Here is a 16,421-nt window from a genome sequence, read left to right on the forward strand (position 1 = left end):
TCAAATATGCTAATATGTATGACATAGAGCACAGATAAAATTAATGTCCTCTTGGACGGCACTTATACTTGCAAGGCACTTATAATGTGGCTAAAAAAGACATACAATTGACAACAGACAATACATGGAATTTCTGAATGTGAAGTGAGGCAGTGTCATATGTAAAGTCAGGTAGTGTCGTATGTAAAGTGTGGTAGTGACGTATGTAAACTGAGGTAGTGACGTGATGTAGCAGTGCAAAAACAAACAACAAAAAAGTCAAAGTCAGCTTTATTGTCAAATATGCATGACATACAGACACACAGATGAAATTAATGTCCTCTCGGACCCAGCGTGCAAGGCATGCAAGGCACTTATAACGTGGCTAAAACGACATACAATTGACAACAGACAATACATGTAATTTCTGAATGTAAAGTGAGGTAGTGTCATCTGGAAAGGGAGGTAGTGACATATGTAAAATGAGGAAGTGACGTATATAAAGTGAGGAAGTGATGTATATAAAGTGACGTAATGGAGTAATGCAAAAACAAACAAGAAAGGGTTGAAGTGAGGTTTGGCAGAAAAAAATGAGAAAGAACAAAAAAATAGAGTTCAGGATGATAGTACAGCATGTAGCTTGTACTCAGAGTTCAGTGAGTGTGGCAGTGAGAAGGGGCAGGGTGGGCAGGGCTGGGAGGGAGTTGAGTCTCCGGACTGCCTGGTGGCAGAAACTGTCCTTGAGCCTGCTGGTCTTGGCTCGGAGACTCCGCAGTCTCCTACCCGATGGCAGCAGGCTGAAGAGGCTGTGGGAAGGGAGGGTGGGATCGCCAGCGATCCTGATGGCTCTGCGGGTGAGGCGGGTGTTGTAAATGTCCTGAAGAGGGGGAAGAGAGACACCGATGATCTTCTCAGCTGTCCTCACGATGCGCTGCAGAGTCTTACGGCAAGACACGGTGCAGGATCCGTACCACACGGTGATACAGCTGGTCAGGATGCTCTCGATGGTACCGCGGTAGAAGGAGGTCGTGATGGGAGTCCAACTCTTTTGAGCTTGCGGAGGAAGTACAGGCGCTGGTGGGATCTCTTGGCCAGTGATGCCGTGTTGTGGCTCCAGGACAGGTCTTCGGATATGTGCACTCCCAGGAACCTGGTGCTGCTCACTCTTTCCACTGCAGCACCGTCGATGGTTAGTGGAGCATGCTGGGGGCGCACTCTCCTGAAGTCCACCAAAATCTCCTTTGTGTTCTCCACATTCAGATGGAGATTGTTGTCCTTGCAACAATCTCCTTATGCTCCTTATCCTCCATATCTCATTATCCATCCTTAGATGATCGCATCTGGCTCGCCGATAAAACTAAATACATATTCTCGCTTTTTCGCTGTTCATTTCCTGTTTGGGCGGCAGTTGGCGGAAAGCGCAGTTTTGATTGGATGATACTGACCTATGTTGACTGAAAGCGCAATATTGATTGCATGATATTGGCCGTTCATGTTGAAACAGGTAAACACCCCTTTTAAATAAGCCCGACGAATAAAAAAAATTAATGACAAATATCGTACACTTCAGGTGTTTGTGGAGAGAAAAGGTTCTGATTCTGATTTGCAATAAAATGAAACAGTTGTATGTCAGTGGCACTTTGACAAGCCCCATGCTAACGTTAGCATCAATATACTTCTGCGAGCGAGAAAGCAAGTGTGGAAGCTAATGAGCCGTGTGCAGGCTAGCTAGCAGTAACTTCGCATATATCAAGTTGACTTTCATTCCGATCGTTTGGCTGGATTTTTATCATGAGGAACGTAAAACCATTCATGTTAATGGTGAGTACTATCACTAAGTTATTTTAAATAATACATTCTGACATTTCGTTGAATAGTGGCCGATCGTGCGCACGTGCATGTGGCTTTCACTGAGAAGCATTACTTAGCATACTTTTATGGCTCTCTTAGCCAAAAAGGTTCCCCACCCCTGACCGATAGAGTTGAGGGAAAGTCAGTTGACATGTTTACTTACTGATGAGTGTTTATTTACAATAACTAATGAGTGTCAGTCATGTGTTACTGATTCACGGTTAAAACAACAACAAAACAGCAATTATTGTATAATGTGGAGTATAAATCACAGTTTCTTATGGTTGCAATTTATATTCACATCATTGCATATGATGCCACAGGAGGTGCTGCAACATTTCTACACGGCTGTCATGGAATCCATCCTGTGTTCTTCCATCACTGTTTGGTTCGGCGCCGCCACAAAAACGGACAAAATCCAACTCCAACGGACAGTTAGGACGGCGGAAAAATTTTTTGGCACCGCCCTACCCACTCTCGAGGACTTGCACACTGCAAGACTCCAAACTAGGGTGCGGAAAATCATACTGGACCCTCCGCACCCTGCCCACCACCTTTTCCAGCTACTCCCCTCAGGCAGGCGCTACCGATCCATGCGCACCAAATCCAGCAGACATTTAAACAGCTTCTTCCCCCAAGCCATTAACTCTTTGAACAGTAGCCCAAATGGAATTGTATAGTGCCTCTTTGCCATTTTTGTTGATGATACTAGTGCAGCGTGTTCGACCGGAAACAAATCCCTTGTGTGTTCTACATACTTGGCAATAAAGATGATTCTGATTTTGATTCTGATTACTTCACGTATTAATTTCACATTAAACCTCAAAAGGGTGGTCTGAGGCCGTGTTGATAAGTCAGAATCAGAATCAAAATCATCTTTATTGCCAAGTATGTAGAACACACAAGGAATTTGTTTCCGGTAGAACACGCTGCACTAGTATCGTCGTCAAGAAAACTGCTAAGTGGCACTATACAGTTCCATTTTGGCTACTGTTGAAGAGTTCAAAGAGTTAATGGCTTGGGGGAAGAAGCTGTTTAAATGTCTGCTGGATTTGGTGCGCATGGATCGGTAGCGCCTGCCTGAGGGGATTAAATGGAAAAGGTGGTGGGCAGGGTGCGGAGGGTCCAGTAGGACTTTGAGTCGACAATGAGTCTAAGGCAGATGCCGTAAAACAGGGGTGTCAAAGTCATTTTTTGCCGCGGGCCACATTGTAGTTATGGTTTCCTCTTGAGGGCCGTTATGAATTTGGGGAAGTCATTAGAATGTTTAATCCCCTCCACATATTACATATAGAGCGCATAACAAATTAATGAATAACTCGTTTTCAAATCTGGAGTCAAGAATAATGACTTTTATTGTGGTTGACATCCAAAAATATGAAATTTTGGCTCAGATTTTAGCAATCATCATGGAATTTAACAAGTTTGATTTGCTTTCGCGGGCCGAAAAAAATGATGTGGCGGGCCGGATTTGGCCCGCGGGCCTTGACTTTGACACCCGTGCATTAGAATGTTGGCTGTTGTTATGCTGTTGTTATGGCTGTTGTTATGGTTTACATCCAAAAATATGAAATTTAGGTGAGGATTTTAGCAAGCATCATGGAATTTCATACTTTTGATATGTTTTCGCGAGCAAAAAAAAATGATGTGGCGGGCCGGATTTGGCCCCCGGGCCTTGACTTTGACACCTGTGCCGTAAAAGATGCATTTTTGATAGCATCATGTAGTAGCACGATGTCACTTATTCAACATACAGTAAAGTCTCGTTATATCGATATTCAAGGGAGTCCGAAAAAATATCGATATAACCGGGACTATCGATATATCCGACCCTGTTTGCATGTAATTTTCTCCGTGCGTGCATAGAAATGGTATCGATATAACCGGGACTATCGATATATACGATATCGATATAACGAGACTTTACTGTATTTTATTTTAATTTTAAATCGCTTTTCATGAATGACATGTCTGTTCTCTATGTTGTATTTTATCAAATAAATTTCCCTCCCAAAATGTGAACTATACTCCAGTGCAACCTTTGTTTGTTTTTTCTTCTCTGTTTTTTTATGACTGCTGTGATTTATACTCCGGAGTGATTGATAACCCAGAAAATCCGGTAAGCAATATCACACTGGACGGATTGATGTTGTAGCCACCAACCTTTTTTTTTTTTGAACGCATTCGATTTCTATTTCTGTCACAATAGACTACAACATTTTCAAAAACTGCAGTAGAGGCTGAAATACAAGGATTTGGACACATTTTAAGTTAAAAAATTGCTTTAGGCAATTACTCAATCATAAAACTAGCCTTTAATTTAATTGATTGTCGAGTAATCAATTGGCTATCTTTTTGCTATCTATTTGCTTTCTATTAGCTATCTGTCTAACTAGCTGGCTATCTATTTGCTATCCATTTTCTATCTATTAGCTATCTACCTAGCTGGCTATCTATTTGCTATTTTGAGAGTTTTGAAAGGTGCTTAGAAATGAAATGTATTATTATTATTATTATTAGCTATCTGGCTGGCTAGCTAGCTAGCTATGTAGCTGGCTATTTATTAGCTATATGGCTGTCTAGCTGGTTAGATAACTGTCTATCTATTAGCTATCTGTTAGCTAGCTGGCTAACTTCCGGGTTGAGTGAACGCTGGTGCATGTGGCTGCCGCGTCTCAACCGCAGACAAACCGATCCTGTGACTGTAAAGTGACCTTTAGAGTTTTGAAAGTCGCTTAGAAATGAAATGGATTATTATTATAATAAATTTATTCAGTAGATAAAATTAGCTCATGAAATCAAACCAAATTTCAAAAGTCGTTCCACGTTAAAATTGAGCTGCCCTTGAAAGGTATCACACCCCATGTTTTGGAAATACAGTAAAGTCTGGTTATATCGATATCGGATATATCGATAGTCCCGGTTATATCGATACTATTTATATGCACGCACAGAGAAAATTACATGCAAACAGTGTCGGATATATCGATAGTACCGGTTATATCGATATTTCTTCGGACTCCCTTGAATATCGATATAACGAGACTTTACTGTACATATCAAAGAAAGAGATTCACACCCAGTGAAATGAATGCATCAGTGTCATGACCAATTATGTCAGCCCCATGCTTAAATAAATGCTCAATAGAGATATGTACATGTACAACTGGAGCAAATACTACATATATTACTACAAAAACGTTTGTATGTACCAGTTCTATTAAGTTCATCCTATCTACTTGATATCTAATTTAAATTATTTTCTTACAGACAGTGAATTGTAGGTGTTCAAATACCTGACATGTTTCGGCGTATACTTCCGCCTTCAGAAGTATGCACTGTCTGTAAGAAAATAATCTGTTTTAAATTACAATTGTTTGTTGTTTGTAACTTGATTGTTCGTAAGTAGGGTCTGTATATATAAAAAATATACAGGTTCTAATAATAATAATAATAATAATAATAATAATAATAATAATAATAATACATTTAATTTCTAAGCACATTTCAAAACTCTCAAGGTCACTTTACTGGATAAGCTTTTCTGCGGGTGAGCAGCGGCAGCAACACGCGCCAGCGTTCACTCAACCCGGAAGTAACTCAAATAGATAGAAAGTTAGCTATCTGGCCAACCGATAGCCAACAGATACCTAGCTAGATGGCCAGCCAGCTAGCGAGTGAATAGATAGCTAGATAGATAGATAGCCAGCCAGATAGCTAATAGATAGCAAATAGCTAGCAAATGATAATAATAACAATAATTATCATCATCATCATCATCATCATCATAATAATCATAATAATAATAATAATAATAATAATAATAATAATAATAATAATAATGATACATTTTATTTCAAGCGCCTTTCAAAGCTTTCAATAACACTTTACAGTCACATTAAGGTGTCAAGGTCAAGGCCTGTGGGCCAAATCTGGCCCGCTACATAAGGCAAATCAAACTTTCATGAAGCTCCATGAAAGTTGTGAAGCTCCATGTCCGAACCAACACTTCAAATTGTCCGATGTAAACCACAATAACAGTCATTATTTTTTACTTCAAATTTGAAAACTAGATATACATTATTTTTTTGTTTGTGTGTTCTTTTGGCTTTTGTTTGTGTAGAAATGCTATCTAGCTAGCTATCTATTTGCTATCTAACTAGCTAGCTGGCGACCTAACTAGCTATCTCTTTGATATATAGCTATCTATCTAGCTCACTATCTACAGTTTTAGCTATCTAGCTATCTACGTATTTGCTACGTATCTATTAGCTGTCTAGCTAGCTATCTACTAGCTCTATAGCTAACAAGCTTTCAATCTATTTGAGTTATTTCCGGGTAGGTAGAGTGAACGCTGGCGCGAATGGCTGCCGCTGCCCACCCGCACAAAAAAAAAAAACGTGACTGTAAAGTGTCCTTGAGAGTTTTGAACGGCGGTTATAAATGAAATGTATTATTATTATATGTAATAAATTGGGTGGGGGGGGTCAAACATTCTAATGCACGGGTGTCAAAGTCAAGGCCCGCGGGCCAAATCCGGCCCGCCACATCATTTTTTTCGGCCCGCGAAAGCAAATCAAACTTGTTAAATTCCATGATGATTGCGAAAATCTGAGCCAAAATTTCATATTTTTGGATGTCAACCACAATAAAAGTCATTATTCTTGACTTCAGATTTGAAAACGAGTTATTCATTAATTTGCTGTGTGCTCTATATGTAATATTTGAAGGGATTTAAACATTCTAATGGGTTCCCCAAATTCATAACGGCCCTCGAGAGGAAACAATAACTACAATGTGGCCCGCGGCAAAAAAATGACTTTGACACCCCTGTTCTAATGTCTTGCCCAAATTCATAACGGCCCCTGAAATGAAACCATAACTACAATGTGGCAAGCGGCAAAAAATTAGATTGACACCTTTGATATAAAGTCAGCCTAAGTGGAAGTGGTGTGATGTGACCAAGACTGAGCATTGCCACTTACACATTGCTGTATCTAGTAAATCCGTTTTCAGTTCAAGTCACATGGAATGAATTGCCAAAGCTGCGTAGTCAAAAGAAATACAAAGACAGAGTTTCCCTAAAATATAATCGACCTCCACACAGTCTACTGAGGACTGTTGGTGATGGCTTTGAGAATGTCACACGTGTTCTTGGTGATAACCTCTCGAAGCTTTCGTACACGACGAGGACTTGAGGCGCCCACGTAGCTGTGCGGCTCCAGCACAGCCATACCTTCCATAACATTACCCATAATGATGACCTGGCCCTCGGCGGCGGCGCCTGTAATGTTGGGGCAAGGGCAGTTCCAGTCCATGTTGATGAAATTTACCTCGAGAGGCTCATTACCAAAAAAGCGGAGTCCGATCTTCTCATCCTTGAGGATCTCCTCCACAGTTACAAGAGCATGGCCAGAGTCTTTCTCCTCTGCGAGCTCAGTCATGCGTCCCAGGACGACAAAGTCGCTGCGACAGAAGCTGGTTACGATCTTACCTTTCGGCTTACAGGCTTTGCAGTTGTGGTTTTTGGGGTAGGGACACATCTCTTCGCACGCTTCTTTGGATTCAAAGTTGTTGTCATTGCCCCCGCATCCTCCATAGATGAATGACTGGCATTGGCGCAGGCTGCTACTGTACACCCAACGAGGCTCATAGGCCTTACATGGACCTTGACGACTTGGGAGGTCGCAGGGGCCTGACAACTCAGGACCACAGCACTGCATACACTTGTCGTGGCTCTCAAACAACTTCCTTGGCTGTTGGCCGTTGCTATGGCAGTAAGTAAAAGAGATGCAGTTGTTGCTTAGCGAGTCATAGAACCAGCTCACTTTCTCAAGGTCACTCCCACAAAGGTCGGGATTGTCGGGGGGTTTCAGACAGTCCTCAGGAGAGCACCGCGTCAAGTCCGTACCAACTGGATTCTTTGATGGCTCGATGGACATCACCATGAGTGCGTGGTGGATCTTTACCGAGCCAGACGGGTTCCAAGCTGTGCAGATGTAGACACCCGAATCATGCATTTTGGTGCTGTAAATGACAAGCTGACCAGCGTTGGTGACAACCATATTCCCCTGGACGTGATTGCGCCTCATGACCACCTTCTTGACACCTTCGGAAAGCTGTTTTTCCCAAGTGATCTCAGGTGGAGGTCCGCCCGTGACATCGCACAAGAAGCTGGCCGCATCACCCACGTTTACAGTCTGCTGAATTGGGGTGCTCAAGATGAGAGGCGCCTGTGGCACTGAGGGAGGTGGGACGGTCACCTGCAGTGGAGTGGTCGTCGGGTGTATAGTGGTCACCGGGGGCAATGCAGGGCTTGTACTCATCCAGGAGAGGTGAAAGCGACACATGACAACAGAGAGGCTGATACCCTTGGAACACGCCTCAGCATCCATGTAGCACTTGTTGTAGTAGGTCATGCCATCCGAAGCACACGTAAAGTGAGGCTCCCTCTCGCAGCGATCCCGACATTTACATACTGGCTGGCCATCCCAGATGTCACACTCTGCCCCTTGCTGTGTGCACATGAAGCTGGCACAGGCTTCCTTGGGCATGCCTACGTTGGCATTCTCCCCAATAATATATCGGGCAGCCACACAACTACGATTCCCGCATACATTCTGGCAACACTTCTCAAAGGATTCACACTCCTAGAAGACAAACAAACAAATTATAATGGTGTCATCAGAAAGTAGGAAACAAACTGAACATTGATCAAGGTTATTTCAAGGGCAGAGCAAATGGCACTTCCGAAGATTGATGAGAAGGTTTCTTCAGCCGTCATCTGTGCTTCTTTGAAGGTGTCGGATATATATACAGTAAAGTCTCGTTATATCGATATTCAAGAGAGTCCGAAAAAATATACGATATATGCACGCACGGGAAAATTACATGCATCGATATATCGATACCCTGTTTGCATGTAATTTTCTCCGTGCGTGCATAGAAATAGCATCGATATAACCGGGACTATCGATATATATATATATAGTAAAGTCTCGTTATATCGATATCGGATATATCGATAGTATATATATATATATATATATATATATATATATATATATATCCCTACTGTCCAGACGTGGCGGTGCCAGACTCTGCTATGATAGGTCCCTGGGTGGAGCAGAGAACTATTCCCTGAGGCTACACTGATTACTTATATCGTCCTGACTGATCACATCTATTATCCTGCCTTATTAATGGGGTCTACGACTGTCCTGATTGCCCCATTTGGTCTGGTATCACCTCATCAGCATAACTAAGCCCATGTGGTCTCAGAAGTCTGTTGTAAGAATGATCCAAATTAAACCTCACCCCACCATGGCAATTTAGTGAAGGGTTTTGCTGTTTCATGAAAATAGCTTATTTCACTCCCCTTTCAAACCATCTATTTTCTTTCGCTAAGATTTTGACCTGACTCTCATCAAATGTGTGGTTGCTAGCTTTTAGGTGCATATGTACCGCTTATTGAGGCCCATGAGTATTATCCATGCAATGTTGATAAAGTCGTTTTGCAGAATTTGTTTAGTCTCCCCAATTGCTCTTTACAATTTTTATTTTTACAATGTATTGAAATTTTAGTTCGGTGACAAAGCCTCTTGGATATGAAGCAGTACAGATGATGGCTGAAGAAACCTTTTCATCGATGGACCACTCCTGTACGACTGAGAGCTTACACAGATGTACTGCCGAAGATTGTGACTTTTTTTGAGTGTGTGTTGTTGTTTTACTAAAATAGTATGCAAACAGTTGAGTCTTGTGAGTGGCCACTGTTCAAACCCCCCGCCCCTGTTGAAACACTAAAAGCTAGCCGGTGTCTACATAGAAAAATAAGGAAGAAAGAAAGCAGCTAATGGTTAGCTACTGTGACATACAATGGCGGTGCAAATAAGTTACGGTTTCTTGGCAGCCCAAATTAGCTACCGAATATAATCATTTGTGAACAATTATATAATGACAATAAAACCTGTGAAAGGGGAAGCTTAAATGTCGAAACGACACACGAAGCTAACCGTTACACCACTGCGTGTAGCAGCTTCAGTTTAAAAGCTAAGTACTGTATGGCATTAGCATTGCTTCAATGTACACTATTATTGGGATGCTTTTATTTTTAAATTAGTCTTTTTAGGTTGATCGGCATGTTATGTTATAAGTATGTTAGCAGTGTGTAATGGTAAACATGTTAAAGGACAACCAACACCACTTTTCGGTTTCCTAACAGACATCAGAAAAACGTTTTATAGCATCTATGTCACGGTTTGCGAGGTGGTGATGGCGGGTGCGGATCCCAAAAAGCAGGCAGGAGGGTGCAGGAGGTTGTTTGACAAATTGTATTAAAATAAAAGTCAGCAGGAACAAAATGTAAAACATCAAAATGATCTAAATGGAAAAAATACAAAGTAGCAAAAGAAGACCAAAAGTAAAAGTCCGCCAAGGTTAAACAAACACATACACAATGCATGCTGCAACCAAGCAGCAAACAAACAATGAATCGGCACCGGATGATCGTGCCAGGTGTCCTTTTAAGTGTCATTGATTATAACGACCAGCACCTGCGAGGCTGTCAGCAGGGCTGACGTCGCTACCCGCTGGTCGCCAATCTGATCGGGACGACCAGCACCTGTGCAGGTGCAGGCGGGGCCGACAGCGCCCCCCGTTGGTCGCCAACCAGATCATGACAGTACCCTCCCTTCAAGGGGCTGCTTCCAGAAGTCCCAACAGTCTCCCAAAAGGTCCACTCGCCAGGGAACGGTCGGTGGAGAGGGCAACCGCTGCCTCTCCAGCATACGACGGGCGGCGGCCTGATGGGAACGGGACTCGGCCTGGGGTGGACGAAGACGCGGCACGGATCGTCGTGGGCGTGAGTGCAATCCCTCTCGCACGTTCACGCGACGGCGCATGGCTCTGCGTGGACGTCGAACTGCCAGGCGCAGAATGGCACCCCGTACGGCCGTATGGGACCAGGTCTCGGCCGGACGCCGACGTGGGCGTGAACTGCCCGGCTCCGGGGGAACGAGACCAGTCCAGAGCCGCTCCGGGATCCAGCGGTGAGTGGGGTCTCGGACTGACGTTGACGCGGACGTTGCACGGCTCGTCGTGGATGAGACTCAATTCGTCATGCACGACGACAGCGTGGCTGGACGTGGGCGTGCAATGCCAGTCACCCAGTGTCACCCTGGACGGCCACCTGGAAGGAGGTCTCGGCCGGACGTTTACGTGGACGTTGCGGCTCGTCGAGTGACGCAATTCAAACGCGACGATGCTTGCGCTAACGTGGACGTAGCATTGCCAGGCACAGGGTGGAAATGAGACGGTTCCGATGTACCTGCGGGATCCGATGGTTGGCCGATTCATTCTGTCAAGGTTTGCGAGGTGGTGATGGCGGGTTCGGATCCCAAAAAGCAGGCAGGAGGGAGCAGGAGGTTGTTTGACAAATTGTATTAAAATAGAGTCAGCAGTAACAAAATGTAAAACATCAAAATGATCTGAATGGAAAAAATACAAAGTAGCAAAAGAAAACCAAGTGTAAAAGTCCGCCAAGGTTAAACAAACACGTACACAATGCATGCAGCAAACAAACAATGAATCGGCCAACCATCGGATCCCGCAGGTACGTCGGAACCGTCTCATTTCCACCCTGTGCCTGGCAATGCTACGTCCACGTTAGCGCAAGCCTCGTCGCGTTTGAATTGCGTCACTCGACGAGCCGCAACGTCCACGTAAACGTCCAGCCGAGACCTCCTTCCAGGTGGCCGTCCAGGGTGACACTGGGTGACTGGCATTGCACGCCAACGTCCAGCCACGCTATCGTCGTGCATGACGAATTGAGTCTCATCCACGACGAGCCGTGCAACGTCCGCGTCAACGTCAGTCAGAGACCCCACTCACCGCTGGATCCCGGAGCGGCTCTGGACTGGTCTCGTTCCCCCGGAGCCGGGCAGTTCACGCCCACGTCGGCGTCCGGCCGAGACCTGTTCCCATACGGCCGTACGGGGTGCCATTCTGCGCCTGGCAGTTCGACGTCCACGCAGAGCCATGCGCCGTCGCGTGAACGTGCGAGAGGGATCGCACTCACGCCCACGACGATCCATGCCGCGTCTTCGTCCACCCCAGGCCGAGTCCCGTTCCCATCAGGCCGCCGCCCGTCGTGTGCTGGAGAGGCAGCGGTTGCCCTCTCCACCGACCGTTCCCTGGCGAGTGGACCTTTTGGGAGACTGTTGGGACTTCTGGAAGCAGCCCCTTGAAGGGGGGGTACTGTCATGATCTGGTTGGCGACCAACGGGGGGCGCTGTCGGCCCCGCCTGCACCTGCACAGGGGCTGGTCGTCCCGATCAGATTGGCGACCAGCGGGTAGCGACGTCAGCCCTGCCGGCAGCCTCGCAGGTGCTGGTCGTTATAATCAATGACACTTAAAAGGACACCGGGCACGATCATCCGGTGCCGATTCATTGTTTGTTTGCTGCTTGGTTGCAGCATGCATCGTGTACGTCTTTGTTTAACCTTGGCGGACTTTTACTTTTGGTCTTCTTTTGCTACTTTGTATTTTTTCCATTCAGATGATTTTGATGTTTTACATTTTGTTCCTGCTGACTTTATTTTAATACAATTTGTCAAACAACCTCCTACTCACTCCTGCCTGCTTTTTGGGATCCGCACCCGCCATCACCACCTTGCAAACCGTGACAATCTAAAATACCCAAAACACGCAGGACGCTATTTTTAGTCAAATGCAAAACACCAATAAAAATGACTTTAAGTGTCCAAAAACGACTTCAAATTGAACCCGGAAGTGGCCAGTTTCAGAAGGTCCCGCCCCCTTGTTCGTGATGTCACGCCAAGACATCTTGCCTTGGTCGAGAATCAAAACAATGGCTTCAGATTCAGTGTCACGTTTTGCGAGGTGGTGATGGCGGGTGCGGAACCCCAAAAGCAGGCAGGAGGGAGCAGGAGGTTGTTTGACAAATTGTATTAAAATAAAAGTCAGCAGGAACAAAATGTAAAACATCAAAATGATCTAAATGGAAAAAATACAAAGTAGCAAAAGAAGACCAAAAGTAAAAGTCCGCCAAGGTTAAACAAACACATACACAATGCATGCTGCAACCAAGCAGCAAACAAACAATGAATCGGCACCGGATGATCGTGCCAGGTGTCCTTTTAAGTGTCATTGATTATAACGACCAGCACCTGCGAGGCTGCAGGCAGGGCTGACGTTGCTACCCGCTGGTCGCCAATCTGAACGTGGCAGTCCGCCACTGATCGGGACGACCAGCACCTGTGCAGGTGCAAGTGGGGCCGACAGCGCCCCCCGTTGGTCGCCAACCAGATCATGACAGTACCCCCCCTTCAAGGGGCTGCTTCCAGAAGTCCCAACAGTCTCCCAAAAGGTCCACTCGCCAGGGAACGGTCGGTGGAGAGGGCAACCGCTGCCTCTCCAGCATACGACGGGCGGCGGCCTGATGGGAACGGGACTCGGCCTGGGGTGGACGAAGACGCGGCACGGATCGTCGTGGGCGTGAGTGCAATCCCTCTCGCACGTTCACGCGACGGCGCATGGCTCTGCGTGGACGTCGAACTGCCAGGCGCAGAATGGCACCCCGTACGGCCGTATGGGACCAGGTCTCGGCCGGACGCCGACGTGGGCGAGAACTGCCCGGCTCCGGGGGAACGAGACCAGTCCAGAGCCGCTCCGGGATCCAGCGGTGAGTGGGGTCTCGGATTGACGTTGACGCGGACGTTGCACGGCTCGTCGTGGATGAGACTCAATTCGTCATGCACGACGACAGCGTGGCTGGACGTGGGCGTGCAATGCCAGTCACCCAGTGTCACCCTGGACGGCCACCTGGAAGGAGGTCTCGGCCGGACGTTTACGTGGACGTTGCGGCTCGTCGAGTGACGCAATTCAAACGCGACGATGCTTGCGCTAACGTGGACGTAGCATTGCCAGGCACAGGGTGGAAATGAGACGGTTCCGATGTACCTGCGGGATCCGATGGTTGGCCGATTCATTCTGTCAAGGTTTGCGAGGTGGTGATGGCGGGTTCGGATCCCAAAAAGCAGGCAGGAGGGAGCAGGAGGTTGTTTGACAAATTGTATTAAAATAGAGTCAGCAGTAACAAAATGTAAAACATCAAAATGATCTGAATGGAAAAAATACAAAGTAGCAAAAGAAAACCAAGTGTAAAAGTCCGCCAAGGTTAAACAAACACGTACACAATGCATGCAGCAAACAAACAATGAATCGGCCAACTATCGGATCCCGCAGGTACATCGGACCCGTCTCATTTCCACCTTGTGCCTGGCAATGCTACGTCCACGTTAGCGCAAGCCTCGTCGCGTTTGAATCGCGTCACTCGACGAGCCGCAACGTCCACGTAAACGTCCGGCCGAGACCTCCTTCCAGGTGGCCGTCCAGGGTGACACTGGGTGACTGGCATTGCACGCCCACGTCCAGCCACGCTGTCGTCGTGCATGAAGAATTGAGTCTCATCCACGACGAGCCGTGCAACGTCCGCGTCAACGTCAGTCCGAGACCCCACTCACCGCTGGATCCCGGAGCGGCTCTGGACTGGTCTCGTTCCCCCGGAGCCGGGCAGTTCACGCCCACGTCGGCGTCCGGCCGAGACCTGTTCCCATACGGCCGTACGGGGTGCCATTCTGCGCCTGGCAGTTCGACGTCCACGCAGAGCCATGCGCCGTCGCGTGAACGTGCGAGAGGGATCGCACTCACGCCCACGACGATCCGTGCCGCGTCTTCGTCCACCCCAGGCCGAGTCCCGTTCCCATCAGGCCGCCGCCCGTCGTGTGCTGGAGAGGCAGCGGTTGCCCTCTCCACCGACCGTTCCCTGGCGAGTGGACCTTTTGGGAGACTGTTGGGACTTCTGGAAGCAGCCCCTTGAAGGGGGGGTACTGTCATGATCTGGTTGGCGACCAACGGGGGGCGCTGTCGGCCCCACCTGCACCTGCACAGGGGCTGGTCGTCCCGATCAGATTGGCGACCAGCGGGTAGCGACGTCAGCCCTGCCGGCAGCCTCGCAGGTGCTGGTCGTTATAATCAATGACACTTAAAAGGACACCGGGCACGATCATCCGGTGCCGATTCATTGTTTGTTTGCTGCTTGGTTGCAGCATGCATCGTGTACGTCTTTGTTAAACCTTGGCGGACTTTTACTTTTGGTCTTCTTTTGCTACTTTGTATTTTTTCCATTCAGATGATTTTGATGTTTTACATTTTGTTCCTGCTGACTTTATTTTAATACAATTTGTCAAACAACCTCCTACTCACTCCTGCCTGCTTTTTGGGATCCGCACCCGCCATCACCACCTTGCAAACCGTGACAATCTAAAATACCCAAAACACGCAGGACGCTATTTTTAGTCAAATGCAAAACACCAATAAAAATGACTTTAAGTGTCCAAAAACGACTTCAAATTGAACCCGGAAGTGGCCAGTTTCAGAAGGTCCCGCCCCCTTGTTCGTGATGTCACGCCAAGACATCTTGCCTTGGTCGAGAATCAAAACAATGGCTTCAGATTCAGTGTCACGTTTTGCGAGGTGGTGATGGCGGGTGCGGAACCCCAAAAGCAGGCAGGAGGGAGCAGGAGGTTGTTTGAAAAATTGTATTAAAATAAACGTCAGCAGGAACAAAATGTAAAACATCAAAATGATCTGAACAGAAAAAAAGTATCAAAAGAAAACCAAGTGTAAAAGTCCACCAAGGTTAAACACATGCACAGCATACAATGCATGCAATTGCAGACAAAGCATGCAACAAACAATGAACCGACACCGGATGGTCGTGCCGGGAGTCCTTTTAAGTGTCAGTGATTAAAACGACCAGCTGACGTTGCTACCCGTTGGTCGCCAATCTGAACGTGGCAGTCCGCCACTGATCGGGACGACCAGCACCTGTGCAGGTGCAGGCGGGGCCGACAGCGCCACCCGTTGGTCGCCAACCAGATCATGACATTATGAACATGATTCAAATAGTTCTGAAGAGGAAAGCATAAATGTTTGCAATCGATTAAAGAAGTTATTCCGTGTCATTTTGAGGCATCTGGACAGAAATGCAGAAGATGGCGTCAAAGCTCCGTTGGAAATAGGCTGATTTGTCTGCTGGGAATTTATGTCAGCGAATATCAAATAATTGTCTTGGTGCAACACACAACGATTCACCATCGCGTTATTTATGTGTTTTCCTTCTAATTTCGCCATCAACACGGATCAACACAAAGTTTTCAGACCAAACAAAGTACCACAAAATGCATTGTGTGTCGCTTTCTCGGTCAGGGACGTTCCCTCCGTGACGTGACGTCAGGAATCATCACCAACTCAAAAATAAGACTTCCTGAATATTTAGCGTGAGTCTTAAAACGTAAAATATAGCTATATGCTGTGGAATCTTTGTAAAATACGCTCAGTAGAAGTCATTTGAAGCCATTTTACAAATTATGGACACAACTTGTCCGGGGCGTCGGTTGTCCTTTAAATAAACTGGTTACGGAGGCATGAAAAATTCCTCAATCCTGTTATTTATTTGTATTTTTTTTTTTAGAGGTAGGCAAATTACGGAATCGGTCTTTTGAAT

The 16,421-nt window shown here is 46.3% G+C and overlaps 1 protein-coding gene across 1 annotated transcript in view; it reads right to left on the bottom strand.

Moving 5' to 3' along the window:
- Positions 1 to 2,943: 2,943 nt before the first annotated feature.
- The window catches only part of LOC148887080 (WAP, Kazal, immunoglobulin, Kunitz and NTR domain-containing protein 2-like), a 16,592-nt gene continuing 3,114 nt past the window's right edge, over positions 2,944 to 16,421 (bottom strand). The window contains exon 2 of the mRNA XM_089015845.1: positions 2,944 to 8,480. Coding sequence (XP_088871971.1) covers positions 6,939 to 8,480 — 1,542 coding nt within the window. The 3' untranslated portion in view covers positions 2,944 to 6,938. The remainder of the gene's footprint in view (positions 8,481 to 16,421) is intronic.

The sequence above is a fragment of the Hippocampus bargibanti genome, linkage group LG15, assembly GCF_051943395.1.
Source record: "Hippocampus bargibanti isolate YZ-2025 linkage group LG15, ASM5194339v1, whole genome shotgun sequence".
In the NCBI taxonomy this organism is placed as follows: domain Eukaryota; kingdom Metazoa; phylum Chordata; class Actinopteri; order Syngnathiformes; family Syngnathidae; genus Hippocampus; species Hippocampus bargibanti.